The 16,024-nt window shown below is 41.4% G+C and overlaps 1 protein-coding gene across 1 annotated transcript; it reads left to right on the forward strand.

Moving 5' to 3' along the window:
* Window positions 1-8,865: 8,865 nt before the first annotated feature.
* Window positions 8,866-15,635, forward strand: LOC107374563 (fish-egg lectin). The gene is made up of 5 exons (XM_015942720.3): window positions 8,866-9,003; window positions 9,088-9,324; window positions 9,406-9,617; window positions 9,701-9,825; window positions 15,344-15,635. Exons 1-5 carry the CDS (start codon window positions 8,949-8,951, stop codon window positions 15,483-15,485), a joined length of 771 nt encoding a protein of 256 aa, XP_015798206.3. The 5' UTR covers window positions 8,866-8,948; the 3' UTR covers window positions 15,486-15,635.
* The last annotated feature ends 389 nt before the right edge of the window (window positions 15,636-16,024 follow it).

Below are 16,024 nucleotides of genomic sequence, written 5' to 3' on the forward strand. Positions count from 1 at the left end.
CATTTCAGAGAAAAATAGAACAGGTCAGATGCACCTAATAAATAAAATTACTAACAAACTCAGGCTTCTGTTTCTTTGCTTCACTGTTCTGGTGCTGAGAATATCACTGCTGCGAATCAAAGGAGATACACAGATGAATGCACCTCCTATTTATTATTTGGAGACTACATTTACTGTAGCTGGCAGAGACAGAGATTTTTTTCTATTGATACACGGAGTTTACAGAATCATTTTAAATGTTAATAGGGGAAGACTGCAGGAGGGAGCGGTAAAATACAGGGGGTCCCCAGCAAAAACAAGAAACTACGAGTCTGATGAAACCCGCTGGATTTCCATCAGGCAGTCACGGGGCAGCTCCAACGACCCAGTGGCTGTGCTGGGTCAATGTTATCGAGCTCAGTCCGGTACCGGCTCGGCCGTGAACGAGCCAAGGCGACGTCGTGCTCTGCTTAAGAAGAGGTGTTATTTTCCCGCTTCAGAAGAAGCGTCCAACGTGTTTTTACGCTTTCTCCGAGACATGTCACGTCGCTAAGTTGTTAGCGCCGCGCGCTAACACGTCAATAGTGCAGCGTAGCCTGCTGGAGGTTTTAAGGGTTCAGATGAAAACACCCGACCTCTCACACTGCTCACACATCGATCTTAAGTAGTCACTGTTGCGCTCACACCGTAATACAGTATTAGATGCGGTTAAAGTCAGACATGAAAAAATAAATAAATTTTACATGAATAAGTGACGCTTAGCCTGGTAGGGGGAGGAAAACCTGGCCTGATAAGCACTGGAGGAAACCCTGTCAAGATCGTCAACACTCGTTTATCTTAACGCTGCTGAAACATGTAAACCAAAAAGCTTCATATCCACTGCTACCTTTCTAATTTTAAACTCAGTAACTTATGCTGTAACTTCACCTTGCCCTGCCTGCTCCTCCTTGCTGCCTGCCGGCTGTGATCACAAGTGACAACATAGTAGTTCCCGCTGCTTCTTTGGGAAACAGCGCCCAAAAAAAAAAAAGAAAAAAAACTTGGGATCTTGTAGGCGTGGCGGAGGGATTTCACGGCTATGTAAGGGAAACCCTGAAATAGACTTAAGCACCAAAATTCTGATTATTTGAGTTGCACCTCTATACAACAAATAAAATAAATTTTTCTAATTCAACAGCTATCTGGTCAGATATCAATCCTAGATTTCAATGATTAAGACTTATTTTGCCATGTAAAATTCCTAGTTTGAGCCTTTAAGCCTCTATAAAATTTGTACAAAATTTTGTAAATGCAGCTATAGGCTATCTGCAGTGATTGCTTGCAGGAGGAACCATGTTCTTTGTTTCAGTTCTAACTAAAGCTGTAATGCTCTCTGAAATTTGAAGCATCTTTTTTTTGCAAGGGGTTTAAGTAGAAGTTTCAGTTACGTTGGATTAGTGCTGCTGACCACAGCCATTCTGGAGTGCAGGTATTGGTTTATCTTCTTTTTTATTGTCTGGGATATTCACAACCTTTTAATTTACAAATAAAAAAGCAACAAAAACATTTTATTTAGATTTTATTTTTCTTAGCGGAAACAAGGATTATAGTATATGAAAATGATCAAAACAACGATCACAAGGAATTAAAATCAACCTTAAGAAGAAAAGGTAAAACAAACTCTGTTTATCAAATCTCAAATTGAATTTTGGCAACAAAAATTAAAAAAAGAAAAGCTGATATATGAAAGTGTTAAATGGACAGAGTTTTAAGGGCAGATTAGAGGAGAGACTCATTTTCACTCATCTGTAATAAGTGTCCTGTGTGGAGAGGTCAAAGGTCAAAAAACTAGTGTTTTACCCAAATGTCAACATGGAAAAATCTAATATATATTGTTCAAATTCAGAATTGGTTTGTTGGGTTTTGTCTTTTGTGGAACTTGTTCATTCAAAAATCATCTGACAAAAACAAAACAGGTTTTTAAGTCTTGATCAAAGTCAGACAGTGAAAGTAAAATTAGAAGTTCAAGTAGAATTTGTAGCGACGGATGAAACAGGTAGGAGAAACCAAAAAGTTTGAAAGGAACAACTGGGTCCTGTTAGAAAATGTCACTTTTACCAGTTTTTAGAATTTTATTTCAGTTCAACAAAGGTTTTTTATTTTTTTCCATTTTAAAAGTATTTGCGAATTGGCATTTATGACCTTGATCAAGTTAGGATACATGTTATCATCATAGCAACATGACTTTTAGGTCACATTTCAACAGGGATCTCAAGTTTTGTTAATGTCAACCTTTAAAATCATTTTGCAGAATCATTCAAAACAATCCTTTTTTTCTCCACCCTGATTATTGACTAAAGCTAAAATAAAGAATGCTGATTTCAGGTAAGATTTCAAGCTATCCAAAAAGATTCTAGGTGATTTTATCAGGCCACCACAGGTGAAAAGACAGCCAACACGTTAATGCTGGCAGTCCAGGATCGAACCATCCTCCATCACAACCCACAGACGTCCCAGGTCATAGCTAGCATGTTTGACGGGCAGAGACAATGGGATCTGAACCCAATCTGTGCCTTGGAGCATAATGAGTGATGCCAATCCTGTACAGAGAAGGTGAGACTGGATTTGAGACTTGACAGCAATAGACTAATGCAGTAAAACAATCATGTGAAAGATGTTGATGGACAAACTATTAGCAGTTAAAGAATGCTACATTCGATTTTATAGGTGTGATTTCCTTTTTCATTCAATACATTTGTAGTGTTCTCTAGCGTAGATCAATGCCTTATTTTTAAAAAAGCTGTGATGCTTCTGTTCTGAGATGCAGAAGTTTGTGGTACAGAGGTGGGCTGAAAACAGAAGGATTACTCATTAACATTAATAATATGCACACACCTCACGTCTGATTAGCTAACAGAACACATTCAGCCATATTGCAAATTCACTATCATCAAGACACTCTCCATTCTCTCTCTCTCTCCACGCTGCAAAAAACCCCAAAAAGCCTTCCTCTGGGTGGGCGGGAGCCAAGATGGGCAAGGCCATGAAAGCAAATTCACAGTGTGAGGATTTTCAAATCCTAGCATTTCACCATATATTTTCTAACAGAAGCTAACGCAGGAGATCTGTGTAGAAGACTGTTTTCATGTTCTACCTGCAGCCCTGCAAACAGTCAACATCGCAGAGACGTGCAGATCAGGGGCAGCAGTAGCTCAACAGGTTGAGCGGGTTGTCAGTCGGGTTGTCCAGGAATCGGAAGGTTGCAGGTGTTGTTGAGTCCTTGGGCGAGAAACTTAACCCACCTTGCCTGCTGGTGGTGGTTGGAGGGACTGGTGGCACCTGTGCTCAGCAGCCTCGCCTCTGTCAGTGCACCCCAGGGCAGCTGTGGCTACATTGTAGCTCATCACCATCAGTGTGAGAATGAATGAATGAATGAATGAATGAATGAATGAATGAATGAATGAATGAATGAATGAATGAATGATACACTGTAGCAGCTCTCTGTATCAGCTCTCTGTGACAGATTGACTCTCAGTGTGGGCAGTCGTTTGTTTAGCCAGCTGAAGCAGATTTCACTTCTTTTATAGTATATTTTAGTTTTATTGATTATTTTCTGAAAAAATTATTTTGTGTGTCTAGAAATCTTTGAATATGGTTATTTCCAAGCAGTGTTTTAGTTGATTTACTCTGTTCACCTCACATGGGCTTACAAAGGCTAAATAAACAAGCCAAAAAATAAATATAGCCCTTGCATTTTAAAGGGATGCTTTGTAACTTTTTCATATTTTTAAATCATTTTCTTGAGCCAGTATGTGCTAAAATGGCCCTTTACAGTGTAATGTCACTTAGACCTCCACCGCTCTCTGTGACCAGAATACCACATCTGTAACTTCAGAGTGCCGGTCCAGTCTGTTGCACTTAAAAGAAAATTGAGCTGAAATACCTGGCGTACAGTTTCCTGCATGTTTTAGATCATGAACACAGCTGTTTTGTTTAATTTAATGATGAACCGCTCTTGTAGGTGCTAATGAAGGCTATGGAGACATTTCAGCTGTTAGATTAACGTGTAAAAAAGACAAACGCACAGCAAGTAAATAAATTTTGCTTTTGGTTCTGATACACGGACACTAGGGGATGCTGAAAGCAGTCAAGACTACCTAGTCTCCCTTTACACAGTTTACCAATAGAATAGAATGGAATAGACTTTATTCATCCCACAGTGGGGAAATTCACTTGGTTACAGCACATACACTTAGAGAAAAGGAAGAAGAAAAAAATAACAAAACTAAAGGGAAAAACAAGGGTGGGACTTGATTAAAAATTAATCTAATTAATCAGAGGCTTTGTAATCTATTAATCTTAATTAATTGCATTTTAATCACTCAATAAAATTTCCCTGAAATAACGTTTTAATTGAAAATAATGAGGCAGAAAATCAAACAATATACATGGACATTATTTTTTGACACTCAAGCTTTTAATTTCCAAAAAAGGCCTTTAAATTATAATTCAATTTAAAACAGGACAATAAAGTTGTTTTCAACTGCTGCTGCTGGCATAAGCTGGAGCTATTCCTGAAGCATCACTAAACAGCCTTCTACCTCCGTGGCTGAATGGTCAATTTGCATGATTGACACCTCTTTTCTAAAGTTGGGGCCAATAGAATGAAGTGTTAGTCACCTAAATTAGATTGACAGCTCAGTCAGCCACTGAGACTCATCATAACACAGACATGCAAACCAGGTAAGAGAGTCCTACAGCGAGATATACCACGTGCTAATCCCAAAATCAAGGCTCTTTTTAAAATCCCTGTTTAAATCTCCAAATTCATTACCACATAAGTGGCTAGCCTGAAGCCCCTCCCATTCACTATGGTAACAGATGTTGGACAACAAACCTGTCTGTGGCAGGCTGCCAGCTAGGCTTGTTCATGCTTGGTGAATATGATAGGAAGAGGTCTGTTACGTCCCCTTTTTCTTGTTGGCAGCTGGCAGCTACGAGGTGGTGAATTAACGCCACCGCTGATCCACAGAGGTAGCAGCAGCTGCAGCTTTGTTCTCGATGGCTAAATGATTAATAAATGCAAAGTTTAGAATGTTAAAATGGGTTTTTATTGGATTTGTGTTTCATTCCACTGATGGAATTATATATCAGGACACGTGCCACCAAATTTTGTACACTGGGGCAGGATGAGGGGGAGATGAGCTGCAGGTGTGTGGGGAGAGAGACCTAGTGAAATCAATTAACTAATCAGTGAGGGGAGAGTGAGCTGAGGAGGGGAAAATAACTTGACCTAAGAGTAAAAGCAAAACCTGAAGACAAGAAGATTAAGATTAGGGATGGGTACCTTTGACATTTGAATCGATCCGGTACTAATTCCCGGTACCTACGAATCGATACCGGTACTTAACGGTACCAATTTTCGATACTTTTGAATGTTTATTATTTCAATTCTCTTTTATAATTAAATATATATTTTTCTCAATATATAACAATATTTGATAAATATCACGATAAATAACATACAACTCTTTGTATTTTAACATCGTCCTTGTAGTTTTATAAGCTGATAATTAAACTGAAGCAAACATCTTTACTGTGAACTAAATTTACTGTGTATCTTCATTCCTTTTACCCTCCTTTTTCATTAGATTTTTCCTACTGGGAAGTTAGAATTTCCGAGGAGAAAGCGAACGCACCATTAGCTGATAACAACTGTGGCAATGGAAGCTAACATATCAAGCTAACGTTATCTTTAAGTTTATTTAACTGCTGGAGCAGATTAAAACGATGATGCCTCACACTTAGATCGTTGTCGCTGGTTTATCTTCACCCAGTCACCCGTCGCATTTAGAAGCCAAACTTTAGAGCGCGTTCATGTTTTTCTAGTCGGAAATTCGGAGTTCCGAGGAGAAAGTGAACGCACCATTAGCGAAACAGAAGCTAACATATCAAGATAACGTTATCTTAAACATTTTATTTACCTACCGGAGCAGATTAAGATGAGGATGTCTCACTTAGATCGTTGTCTGTCGCTGGTTTCATCATCACCCAGTTACCCTTCACATTTAGTGAAGTGGACCCAAGCTTTAGCGTGCGTTCTTTCTACCATGCTGCTCTGTTTACATCTGGTTCGCAGCGAGCGACGACATAACGCTCTTGCGCATGCGCGGCTGTCTTGGCAAGTTCTCGTTATGAAGGACGGGTACCGAAACGAGGCACCGTTTGAAATGACGTGAATCGGTGCTCGGTCGGTGCTATGGAATTTGGTCGGTACCTTAAAAAGTACCGAATTCGGTACCCATCCCTAATTAAGATAAACAACTAATGATCTGAGGAGAACTAAAAAAAAAAAAACAGTGGAGAAAGAAACACACTAAAAAAAGACTAATTCAATGAAAAGCTGAACCTATAGGAAAAAACTACAGAGGTGTGAATAAGGGAGACCACAGGAGCACAGGACCAGGGGGGATACCTGGGGAGGGGGAAAACCTAGAGGGGTTGCAGATCAGGGTATGCATGAGGAAGATGCAGACAAGGACACATGAGGACGCTAGGAGACACATAAGGAGAACCTAGAGAGGGATGGAGAACACAAGTAGACACATGAGGGAGACGCAGACCATGACAGTCTCCTAATGACACTGTCAAGAGGGAGCATATAAAGGTTAAAAAGCACTGGGCCTAAAATTGAACCCTGGGGCACACCACATGTAATCCCATGGACCTTCAAGGAACAGGTATCTAAACTCACCATAAAAGTCCTGCCTGTGAGGTAGAATGTGAACCATCTGTGGACAGCACCACAGAGGCTGATCTGTTTTAAGTGAGTTAAAAGAATAGTGTGGTCTACTGTATCGAAGGCAGCACTTAGATCCAGTAGAACCAACACTGTCACCCTCCATTTATCATAATTCAATCTAAAATAATTTAAAATCTTCAAAGGGGTTGTCTCTGTGCTGTGTTTCACCCTAAAACCAGACTGAAATATCTCTAGGACATTATGAGTGTTTATTTCTGGATGAGGTCTGGGACGTGTCCTGCAATGTCCATCACTGTAGCTCTGGGGTAACAGAAGGTCAGGGCTCCTCTCATCCTGATGTTACGGATGAAGTCCCCGACGATGAGAGTGGTTGGTGGTGGAGATGGTGGTGGTGGTGGTAGTGTGTCCGCTGTTTGAGCTGGGCAAAGGACCTTCCCAGAACCTGCTGAGTGATGGGCTGAGCTCCCCCGGGACTGCAGTGACGAGAAGTCGATGCTCCTCGGCGGGTCCCAGCTTCAGTCTGGGGGGTGGCGCGGCGTGGAGGGCCGCTGGCATTCAGCTGGTCCCACAGTGGCTGGGAGGGTCCTGCGAAGTCACAGCCAGGGGCTGGCAGAGGAAGAAAATCCAAGGCGCCGAAATGGTTGGACAAGGGCAGGCTAGGTGGAGGAGATCGGAGTCCGCCGCCCCGCGTACCCCATCTTGGCCCGACCCGACCTTGACCCATGCACCCAGTAACATGGGAGTGGAGCTGAGGGGGGGTTTCGGTTTTGCCCCCAGGTGGAACCAGCGCTCCTCCTCCTCCACCGCGAACGCCGTGCAGGCCCCCGGCACTCCGAGCCCGCTTGGAGAACCGGAGATGGAACTTGCTCCGGCAGTTAGGCCGGGCTGGCATGAGATGACATCCGCCAGCTGAGCCCCATCTGTGGTGGAAAAGATCCGGGAGAAGATAGTGTCCACGTCGCACACATGGTCCTGGATTTGGTGGAGCGTGGAGATCCTCTTCTCCAGCTCTAGAACTTTCTGGCTCAGTCTCACACAGCCGACACACCCAGGGCCGCAGGTGAGAGGCATGATGCAGGTGGAAGTAGACAGCAGGTAAAAACAGACAGCAGTCGAGCTCCAAAAAAGTTATTTAAAAAAGTTCACAGTGCTAAAACGGTTAAAGCCAGTTAAAACGGTTGAAACCAGTATTTTTAAAAAAGATTAAAACCAGTTAAAACCGCCAGTCTTGACAACTCACACAACCAGGTGCTTCTTCTCCATTAGCCAGAGTGCCACCTAACCTCATGCTAAACCAGTCTGTTGTGCTAGGGATGGATTTAGGGGTGCTTCAGCACCCCCCAAAACAGGCTAGAAAGGCCCATATTTTGGAGTCGCTTTATGGCTTTTCTCTTGCTCAAAGAGGTCACCTCAGGAGCTCCTGCCTGTTAACCATGCTGGTGAAGCTTTGGCTGATCTTAAGAAGCAAAATATTCCAATTCTACCATGTGTCTCCACCCAGACTTTCTCCTTAGGTTGCAGTCCTGTGAGCTGGACCTTGTCAAGCAACATGATTCATTACAGGGCGATCAAAATTAGTTTTTTTTAAATATCACCTATTTTGATCAAATCTTTTACCTTGGCTCTAGATTAGATAATATTTTTCCACCACATTAACTTACAGATATGAGACAGAGTTTTGAATTTCTATTATGGTTGTTCATTGTAGTGTGCAATTAATCTGTAATTAGTCTGTAGTTTGCAATTAAACTGTATTCAGTGATGAAGAGTACTCAACATGGAGTTGACCTGGCTGTGCATTTGACCTGTGGGATCTCAAAATCAGGCCATTTTGTGACGTTACAATAATTAAAATTTTCTTCTTCTAGAGTCTGCGAAACACCAGGATAAGCATCTTTTGTCTGTCTGTTCTGTGGAATCCTTTCATTGTTTTAATTATATTTTTAAACACAGCTTAGTAGAAGATTTGTTTTAACATTTTTTACTGACAAGTTTCGGCTAATGCTGTAGCCTTCCAACATCAACAGTGCCCTGAGGAAGGCTACAGCACTAGTAGAAACTTGTCAGCACAAAATGGTAAATGTAAATTTTCTACTGCCAGAATAACCAGTCCAGTAACATTGGCCACGCCTATGTTTCTATTCTAAAGTCGCACAGATGTGTGTTTTCGGACACCAGCTGATCCAGAGCTACACGAGAAGTCACCCTGCACCACACAGAAGACACCATGAATGCTGTTGCAACCTTCTTGCTCCTGCTGAGCTACTTGTCTAACTGTCATGGTAGGTTTTCACTGTGATGCATAAAATGTTTTATTTTCAATTAAGAAAAGAACATTGTTTATTTTTATTTTTTTCTCTCTATAGGATGGACCTGCACAGCCCCCCCACAGCAGCCTTCTGCTGCACAGATTGATGCTGGACAAGGACAAGTGGTGATGACAGACAGCTCATCAAACGCGTATTTCTTGAGTGGATCAGGTTGGTCCAAACTGGGCACTGTTCCTCTCAGTCATGTCACAGTGGGACCTGCAGGAATCTGGGGAGTCGACTCGTTTGACAAGATCTACAAGTTTGTAAGAGGAGACTTCGTTTCTGTTGATGGTGAGTAATTTAATAAACAAATGTTACAGTTTAAGCTACACAAAGATAATCTTTTTAAATGTTTGTTGAATTTTTTGTCAGGTTTATTACAGCAGGTGGATGCTGGAGGTAATGAACAGATAGTGGGAGTGAACAGTGCAGACAACATCTTCTGCCTGAAAAGTAGCATCACCTTGGCCTATCCACAACCTGGTCCAGTGGCCTGGACACCGTTTGACGGGTTGCTGACGTATTTCAGCTGTGGACCAAATGGATGCTGGGGAGTGAACTCCGCTGATAACATCTATGTCACTGTAAGCTCTTCTATCTTTACCTCAAGGCAGCATTGTTCTAATCACTGATCATGACCTCTGATCATATGTTATTTTTCCAATAGAACGTGAATCCATCTACCTGTAGTAAGACTAGCTGGACACAGGTGCCAGGAGCTGCAAAAATGGCTGAAGTTGGAACGGATGGGAGTGTCTTTGTGGTCAATTCAAATGGTGACGTCTTCCAAAGGTAAATCTGCTTTAAAATGTCTTTGTTGTAGCTCACATTGTCCTTATCTAGGGGTCACAAAATGTAATCATTTTAACCCTTTGATGCATAATTGTCACCAGTGGCGGTTCTACATCGAATTACTCCCCGGGCGAGACCCCCTTTAAGCGCCCCCGCCCCCCCCCCCCCCCACCACCACCACACCACCCCACCTGCACGAACACACGCATGTTTTCTACAAACAGGCATGTTTTATTAGAACGACTATTGAACATTCATTTTTCTAAGTTGCACATATTTACATTCATTACTATGAAGTTGTCAGAATGTAAAGCACTATACATTATATACTGTATCAAAATATATAGAATCAAATATACAAAAACAAACAATAACTAAATATTAAGAATATATGAACATAATATATAATAAATATTCTAAATAGCAAAAATATTTCACACATAACAAACTAAAGATAATCACTACAGCATTGCACTTAGAATAGAAAACACAAACTAAAATTAAAACCTAACCTTGATGCAACGTCATCAATAATGTCATCACATGAAATCTGCTCCCCTACTGAGTGATTGATACTAATCAGAGCCAGGTTAGTGAGCTGCCCCTGAAACATAGGTGACCTCAGGTATGACTTGATCAAGTTTTGAAAAGCTCCTCTCAGCTTGAGCCACAGTGACTGGCAGAGCAGTCCAAAAGTTGGGATAGATCTCCAATAGATATTTATCATGATCCATAATATTTTAGAATTGCCTCTGAAATTGTAATTTAAACTGACATAAAAAAACTGTAGACTACCAAAAATGCCAACTTTTACAGAACAAATCATGTAAAAAATAATCCGTGCAGCCATCTGCAATAAATAAACAGGATAGTTAGTGGTGACTGGGGTGTTTTCTTCTGCTTGTAGAGTTGTTTTATTTATTATTATGTGAACATGATCAACATGTGTTTGTTGTTGTTCAGGCAGGCCACAGGCTGCAGTGAGCATTTAGCAAATCCTAGTTTGAATCAGTAAAAAACGATTCAAGGACTTTTTTCGAACCATTTGAATATTTGTTTAAATTTTTCAGCCCTATTAGCTCTGTTAGCAATTAGTTGACCGCATTTAACCGTTAAAATCCCAGTTAACTGGTTCAAAAAATTGAAAACATGCATCATGAGAGCTACATACCTTTATCTTTCTCCTTTTTTCCTTTTCCCCCTGAATCGGGCACCTGTTGGTTTTAGCCTTTTTATGTTCATCTCTTCTGTTTGGCTCTTGACTCAATAAGTTTCCTTTAGTCAGGACTAAACTATTTGACCTTGATGGGGGGGTGACCACAAAATCGTTTTGTTTTTCCTTTTTTTATTTGGTCATTTCACACAATGATAGGCCTGTGTTTATGGTATTATGAATGAAATATGGAAGAACGTTAAGATGTGATTGACTTTAGCCATGTTAATACAGTTCAGCCCCTACTCGCTCATTTCTTTTGGGAAAGACGCAGAGGTGAATTCCCCCGCCGCACCCCTCCCTTCCTGTTCTTCATAGACACACGGTGCATGTGAACGTTCTCAGTCAGCAGGAGCGCCTGCAGCTGCAGGGGGCGCCAACTTGCCGTTTCCAATCCAGACACTGTCAGATAATAGAAAACCTCGGTGCGGCGCAGATTTCCTTTTTTTTTTTTTTTTTTTTTTTTTTTTTTTTTTTTTTTTTTTTACTCCGCGCTTGTGCGCCCCTTTTGTGTCATGAAAAAATGCCGCCCCGGGCAACTACCCTGTCTGCCCGTGCCTAAAACCGCTACTGATTGTCACTACAGTGGACAGGTACTCAAAATTGTTATTATTTATTTTTGCTAGTAAGCATAGCTGTTCAAGACTTTATTGCTTTTGAGACCTTCCATTTGGACTTCAGTAAGTCAAACAAACATATTTCATGTTCATAATGCACGCTGTCCACTGAGGTGGACATGTAATAAATTATGTTTATGTTTATGTTTATGTATTTAGCAGACGCTTTTGTCCAAAGCGACTTACAAGTGATAATCGGCATTTTGCCCTTGAGGCTAACAACAATAGTAACAACAACAAATTGACATCAGTCATGGAGAGGAGGGAACAAGGAGTGGACAGTAGAGGAGTAGTTAATATTTGTAAATTATTAAATGTTACAAAAAATATTTGTTGAAATTTGTTTGATTCACACCTAAAAATGAATGAAAAAAATTATTTAAAAAATCATGGTTGAAGATTTCATAATTCATGCATCAAAGGGTTAATATTGAATTTAGCATTCTATCAACTTTCATAATATTTGGAAGAAAGAAATCAGACTGTTGACTTAATTTTGCGTTTGTCCCTCACCGTCCTTTACCTTGTTACTTTTAAGCATCTGTCTAGTGCTGTTTACCGAATTGCAAATGTCAAGTTAAGGAAGTTAAGTATCTTGGGGCCTTGTCCACAAGTGACCGGGCGTACACTGTGCGACTTTTTCACTTTTTTGAGCCGATTTTCCAGTCGTGCGAGAATCCACGACATCGGTGCGAGTTTTGCGCCGAGCGTTGTGTAGTGTACAGGGGGTTACGAGAGGCGATTAACACCACGTGACCAGCTACCGATCAGCAGTCGTGAGGTCGCACGGACTTCTGGCATGTTTAAAATTTCGCTCGTCCCTCGTGAGGGTATCGCACTGTTGAAGTGGTGCTGCGAGCAGCTGCGACCCAAAATGTATCAGAACCGCTCACGGCGCATGCGCAATCCTGCATCAACGCCGCTCGCTATTTCCCTAATAACACACGCTGTTCGTTTTTGTTTCTACACGTTTTTTTACTCACAAAGATTGTCAAGAAAGCGTGTTTGTCGTGTTCATGTCAAATTAAACTGATCACTAAACACTGATTTACTTTCTTTATTTCGTTTTACTCATCCAACCCCCATAAATCCCTGTGTGTCCTCCTGCAGAACTCCCGAAGGACAACAGGCAAGACAAGACAAAAAAGTCTAATGTGTTGTGTAAAAACTGCTATTTTTAGCATATTTTTAGGGCCGGCGTGTTGCTACCAGACGTACGGTGTGAGCAGTCAGGTCGCATGCGAGAACTGGGTCGTGCAGTGTGAGCACATGACTCGTGAGATCTGCTCTGCGAGGAAGTCGTACAGTTTGAGCTGAAGCTGAACGCTGCGAGTGAAAAAGTCGCACAGTGTACGCCCGGCTTAAGGACAGAGCGAGAAGTGATGCGGATGCACATCTGTCATGGTAAAGAGGAAGCTGAGCAGAAAGCATAGATCTCTCTATACTGGGTGATCTTCATTCCAAAAAACAACCATACAAGATTAAAATAAGATAAAACTGTTGGACATAAAGACAAAGGACTGTTCTCATATATATGTACAAGCAATCAAAACAGACTTAAAACAGTCTTTAAGTAATCAGAAGCACATTGATCCAAAACTATTGATTGAAATGAATTATTGAAGGTAATGGAATGTAGGTAGTGAGCTTCAGTGATTTTTGCAGCTCATTCCAGTCGTTGAGAGCAGCAAACTGGAATGACGAATGGCCAAAGGAAGTGTGAGCTTTGGAATGTAATGGAATGAAATGACTGTTTTCCACCTAAAAGTCATTTTTCCCCTCTCTTCTGACACAGAACTAATCTGCATGAGATATTGCCTCCAGGTCTCATGCATTTGCTCTAAACTGCTTCCTTTCCAGCTCAAGAGAAGAATGAAGAAAATGACTCTCTGCTTTTAATAAATCAAAGAACTCTATTTTTAATAAAGCTAATCAAATAAAGTGTTAAGTCAATAATAAGATGTGACCAATCTGTGAAATCAAAATGTTAATTACTTTATCATAATCCCATAGAATATAATAAGTAATATGACTTTAAATGTTTCCACTAGGACTGATCTCACGTAGTGTTAAGACATGACACATTGCTTTTACTGATCCAATCAGAATCTGCCAGATCTGAAGGAGGCGTGGTTTTGGTGGTGCTTGGTAAATCTGTCACCTTTTCATTCGACCATTAACCAAAACATCCGAAGTATAAAACTATGCCCACGTCATCTTATACACCAGTTCAAAGCGTTCAAGAGAAGTTGACGGAGTGGCCAATCTGTGACTCTCCTCTTCAGCCGAAAGAACCAATGACAAGCTGGATAAACCCATTGCCGTTCCACCTGCTGCAACGGTTCCTTTCAGAATAAAAGCTGAACTCACTGACCTTCTGGGTCCATCTGACGATGTCAACCAACTGTCGCTTTTTACCTGGAGACAATCCAAAGACTAGTCTGTAGTACTGTTGACGTTGTTTCATCGGCTCCAGTACCGCAAGAGGGGTTCTAGGACCTGGGTTGAAATACAACGTGTTGGTGGGGCTGGCAAGGTATTGAAACTCAAACTAGGTAAGCTGACCAAGGCTAGCTAGCCGCCACTGCAGAGAGGTTTGCCGGGTTTTGGTAATGTGTCTCTCTCTTTAACAGCGGCGGCCCTGCAATCAGTTAAAGAGAGAGGCACATTACCAAAACTCAGCAAACTTCTCTGCAGCACAACCTTGCTGCCCCGGAGCTCTATCTGAGCTTCCTCCATTAGCTTCAAGGATAAGCTCAGTTAGATAGCCGCTACATTGTTTCATTTGCTCTATCCCACCCTCATAACCCCACTCTCAGCCCAACCTCTTCTCCCATTTTTGGATTGTCTGGGCGTGACGAGTGACATTGCCAAAATGGCGGTGGTGGGAACCTCACATTTTGACTCAAATAAACATTAACAGCAATGGGCGGGCTATGTCCATTTATATACTGTATATGTCGATGATTCCACCATATCAAGAGCTGAGCTGAAGTGGTTTGGGCATTTGGGGAGAATGCCCCCTGGACGCTTCTCTCTCCGCATTGGCGAGGGAACGCCTAGGGATCCTGCCAGGGGTTAATTTGAGCCAGATATTGCCGGAACAAGATCCGGTAACTGTCTAATTTTGAAAGGACCGTTCCAGCAACTGTCTCATAGGTTCCGGCAACTCACACGACCAACTTGTTTGTTTTTCATGGAAGACCTAGAACAAAAAGCCATAGCCACTGTCCCCCAAACTGCAAAATTAAATTATGGAAACGCTACATAGATGATATACAAGAAATCATACCAAAAGGACAAACAGAAACACTAAAACAACACTTGAATAACATTGACGCCTTCTGCGGGCCCGCCTCTAGTCAAGTCAGCATCAACGCCTGCAGCGGCTCTGCCTCTAGTCAACGACAATCCTAGGACTGCCCTCTCCAGTTGCTTGGTTCCAGTCACACGACTTGGTGTTGTGTTACTTTGTACCTGAACTGAACCACTCTGATCAGTACTTACATAGTGTATTTAGTAGCCACTTCTCTAATTATTTCCACTTTCTATTAATTATTTTATCATGAGTATATTATCACTTCCTATATTTGCTTATCTCTATCCATCAGGGTTTAAACTTATTGCTCTGTATTGCAAACGTAAACAAGATTCCAAGTAATCAAGTCTCCTCCTGTTCTCTTTACAGAACTGGCATCACCAGCAGTCTTCCACAAGGAAGAGACTGGGTTCAGATCCCTTTTTGTCTGCCCGTCAAACACGTCAGCTATGACCTGGGACACCTGTGGGTTGTCATGGAGATTGGTTTGATCCTGGATTGTCAGCAGTAACATGTTAGCTGTCCTCACTAAAGCCTTTTCTTCAGTAGTGGCCTATATATGAAAATATAACCCATTATCTTCTTGGTGTTTTCGTAGCTTGACCTCTACCTTTTCTTTTTATTCTAACAGTGGTAAGAATTATGGTGGTGAAATAAATGGTTGTTTTAAATGATTAAACAAACATCGTTGTTGAAATGTGACCTAAAAATTATGATGGTTTCATGAAAACCCATATTCTAACAATAACATGGTTATTACTGCCATGTTGTGATCAATTAAAATGGAAACAAAAAATTTAATAACATTAGTCTAACAGCACTTAGGTGTTACATTTAAGCATCATTAAACCAGTGGGACTGGTTGAGTTTGGTTCACATGACTGGATAATAATGCAAATTTTTGCCCCGATCTTCTTCGTCCAATAATCTCAAAGATGAGCAAGATTAAAGTAATGTTTCTAAAGATTATGTCATCAGATAATCCTGCCGTTTGTGGTGCGTTTGGTGCACATGGTCTGCTCGTAAGGACAAAGGGGGGCTGCTCTGTTC

The sequence above is a fragment of the Nothobranchius furzeri genome, chromosome 1 (genome assembly GCF_043380555.1).
Source record: "Nothobranchius furzeri strain GRZ-AD chromosome 1, NfurGRZ-RIMD1, whole genome shotgun sequence".
In the NCBI taxonomy this organism is placed as follows: domain Eukaryota; kingdom Metazoa; phylum Chordata; class Actinopteri; order Cyprinodontiformes; family Nothobranchiidae; genus Nothobranchius; species Nothobranchius furzeri.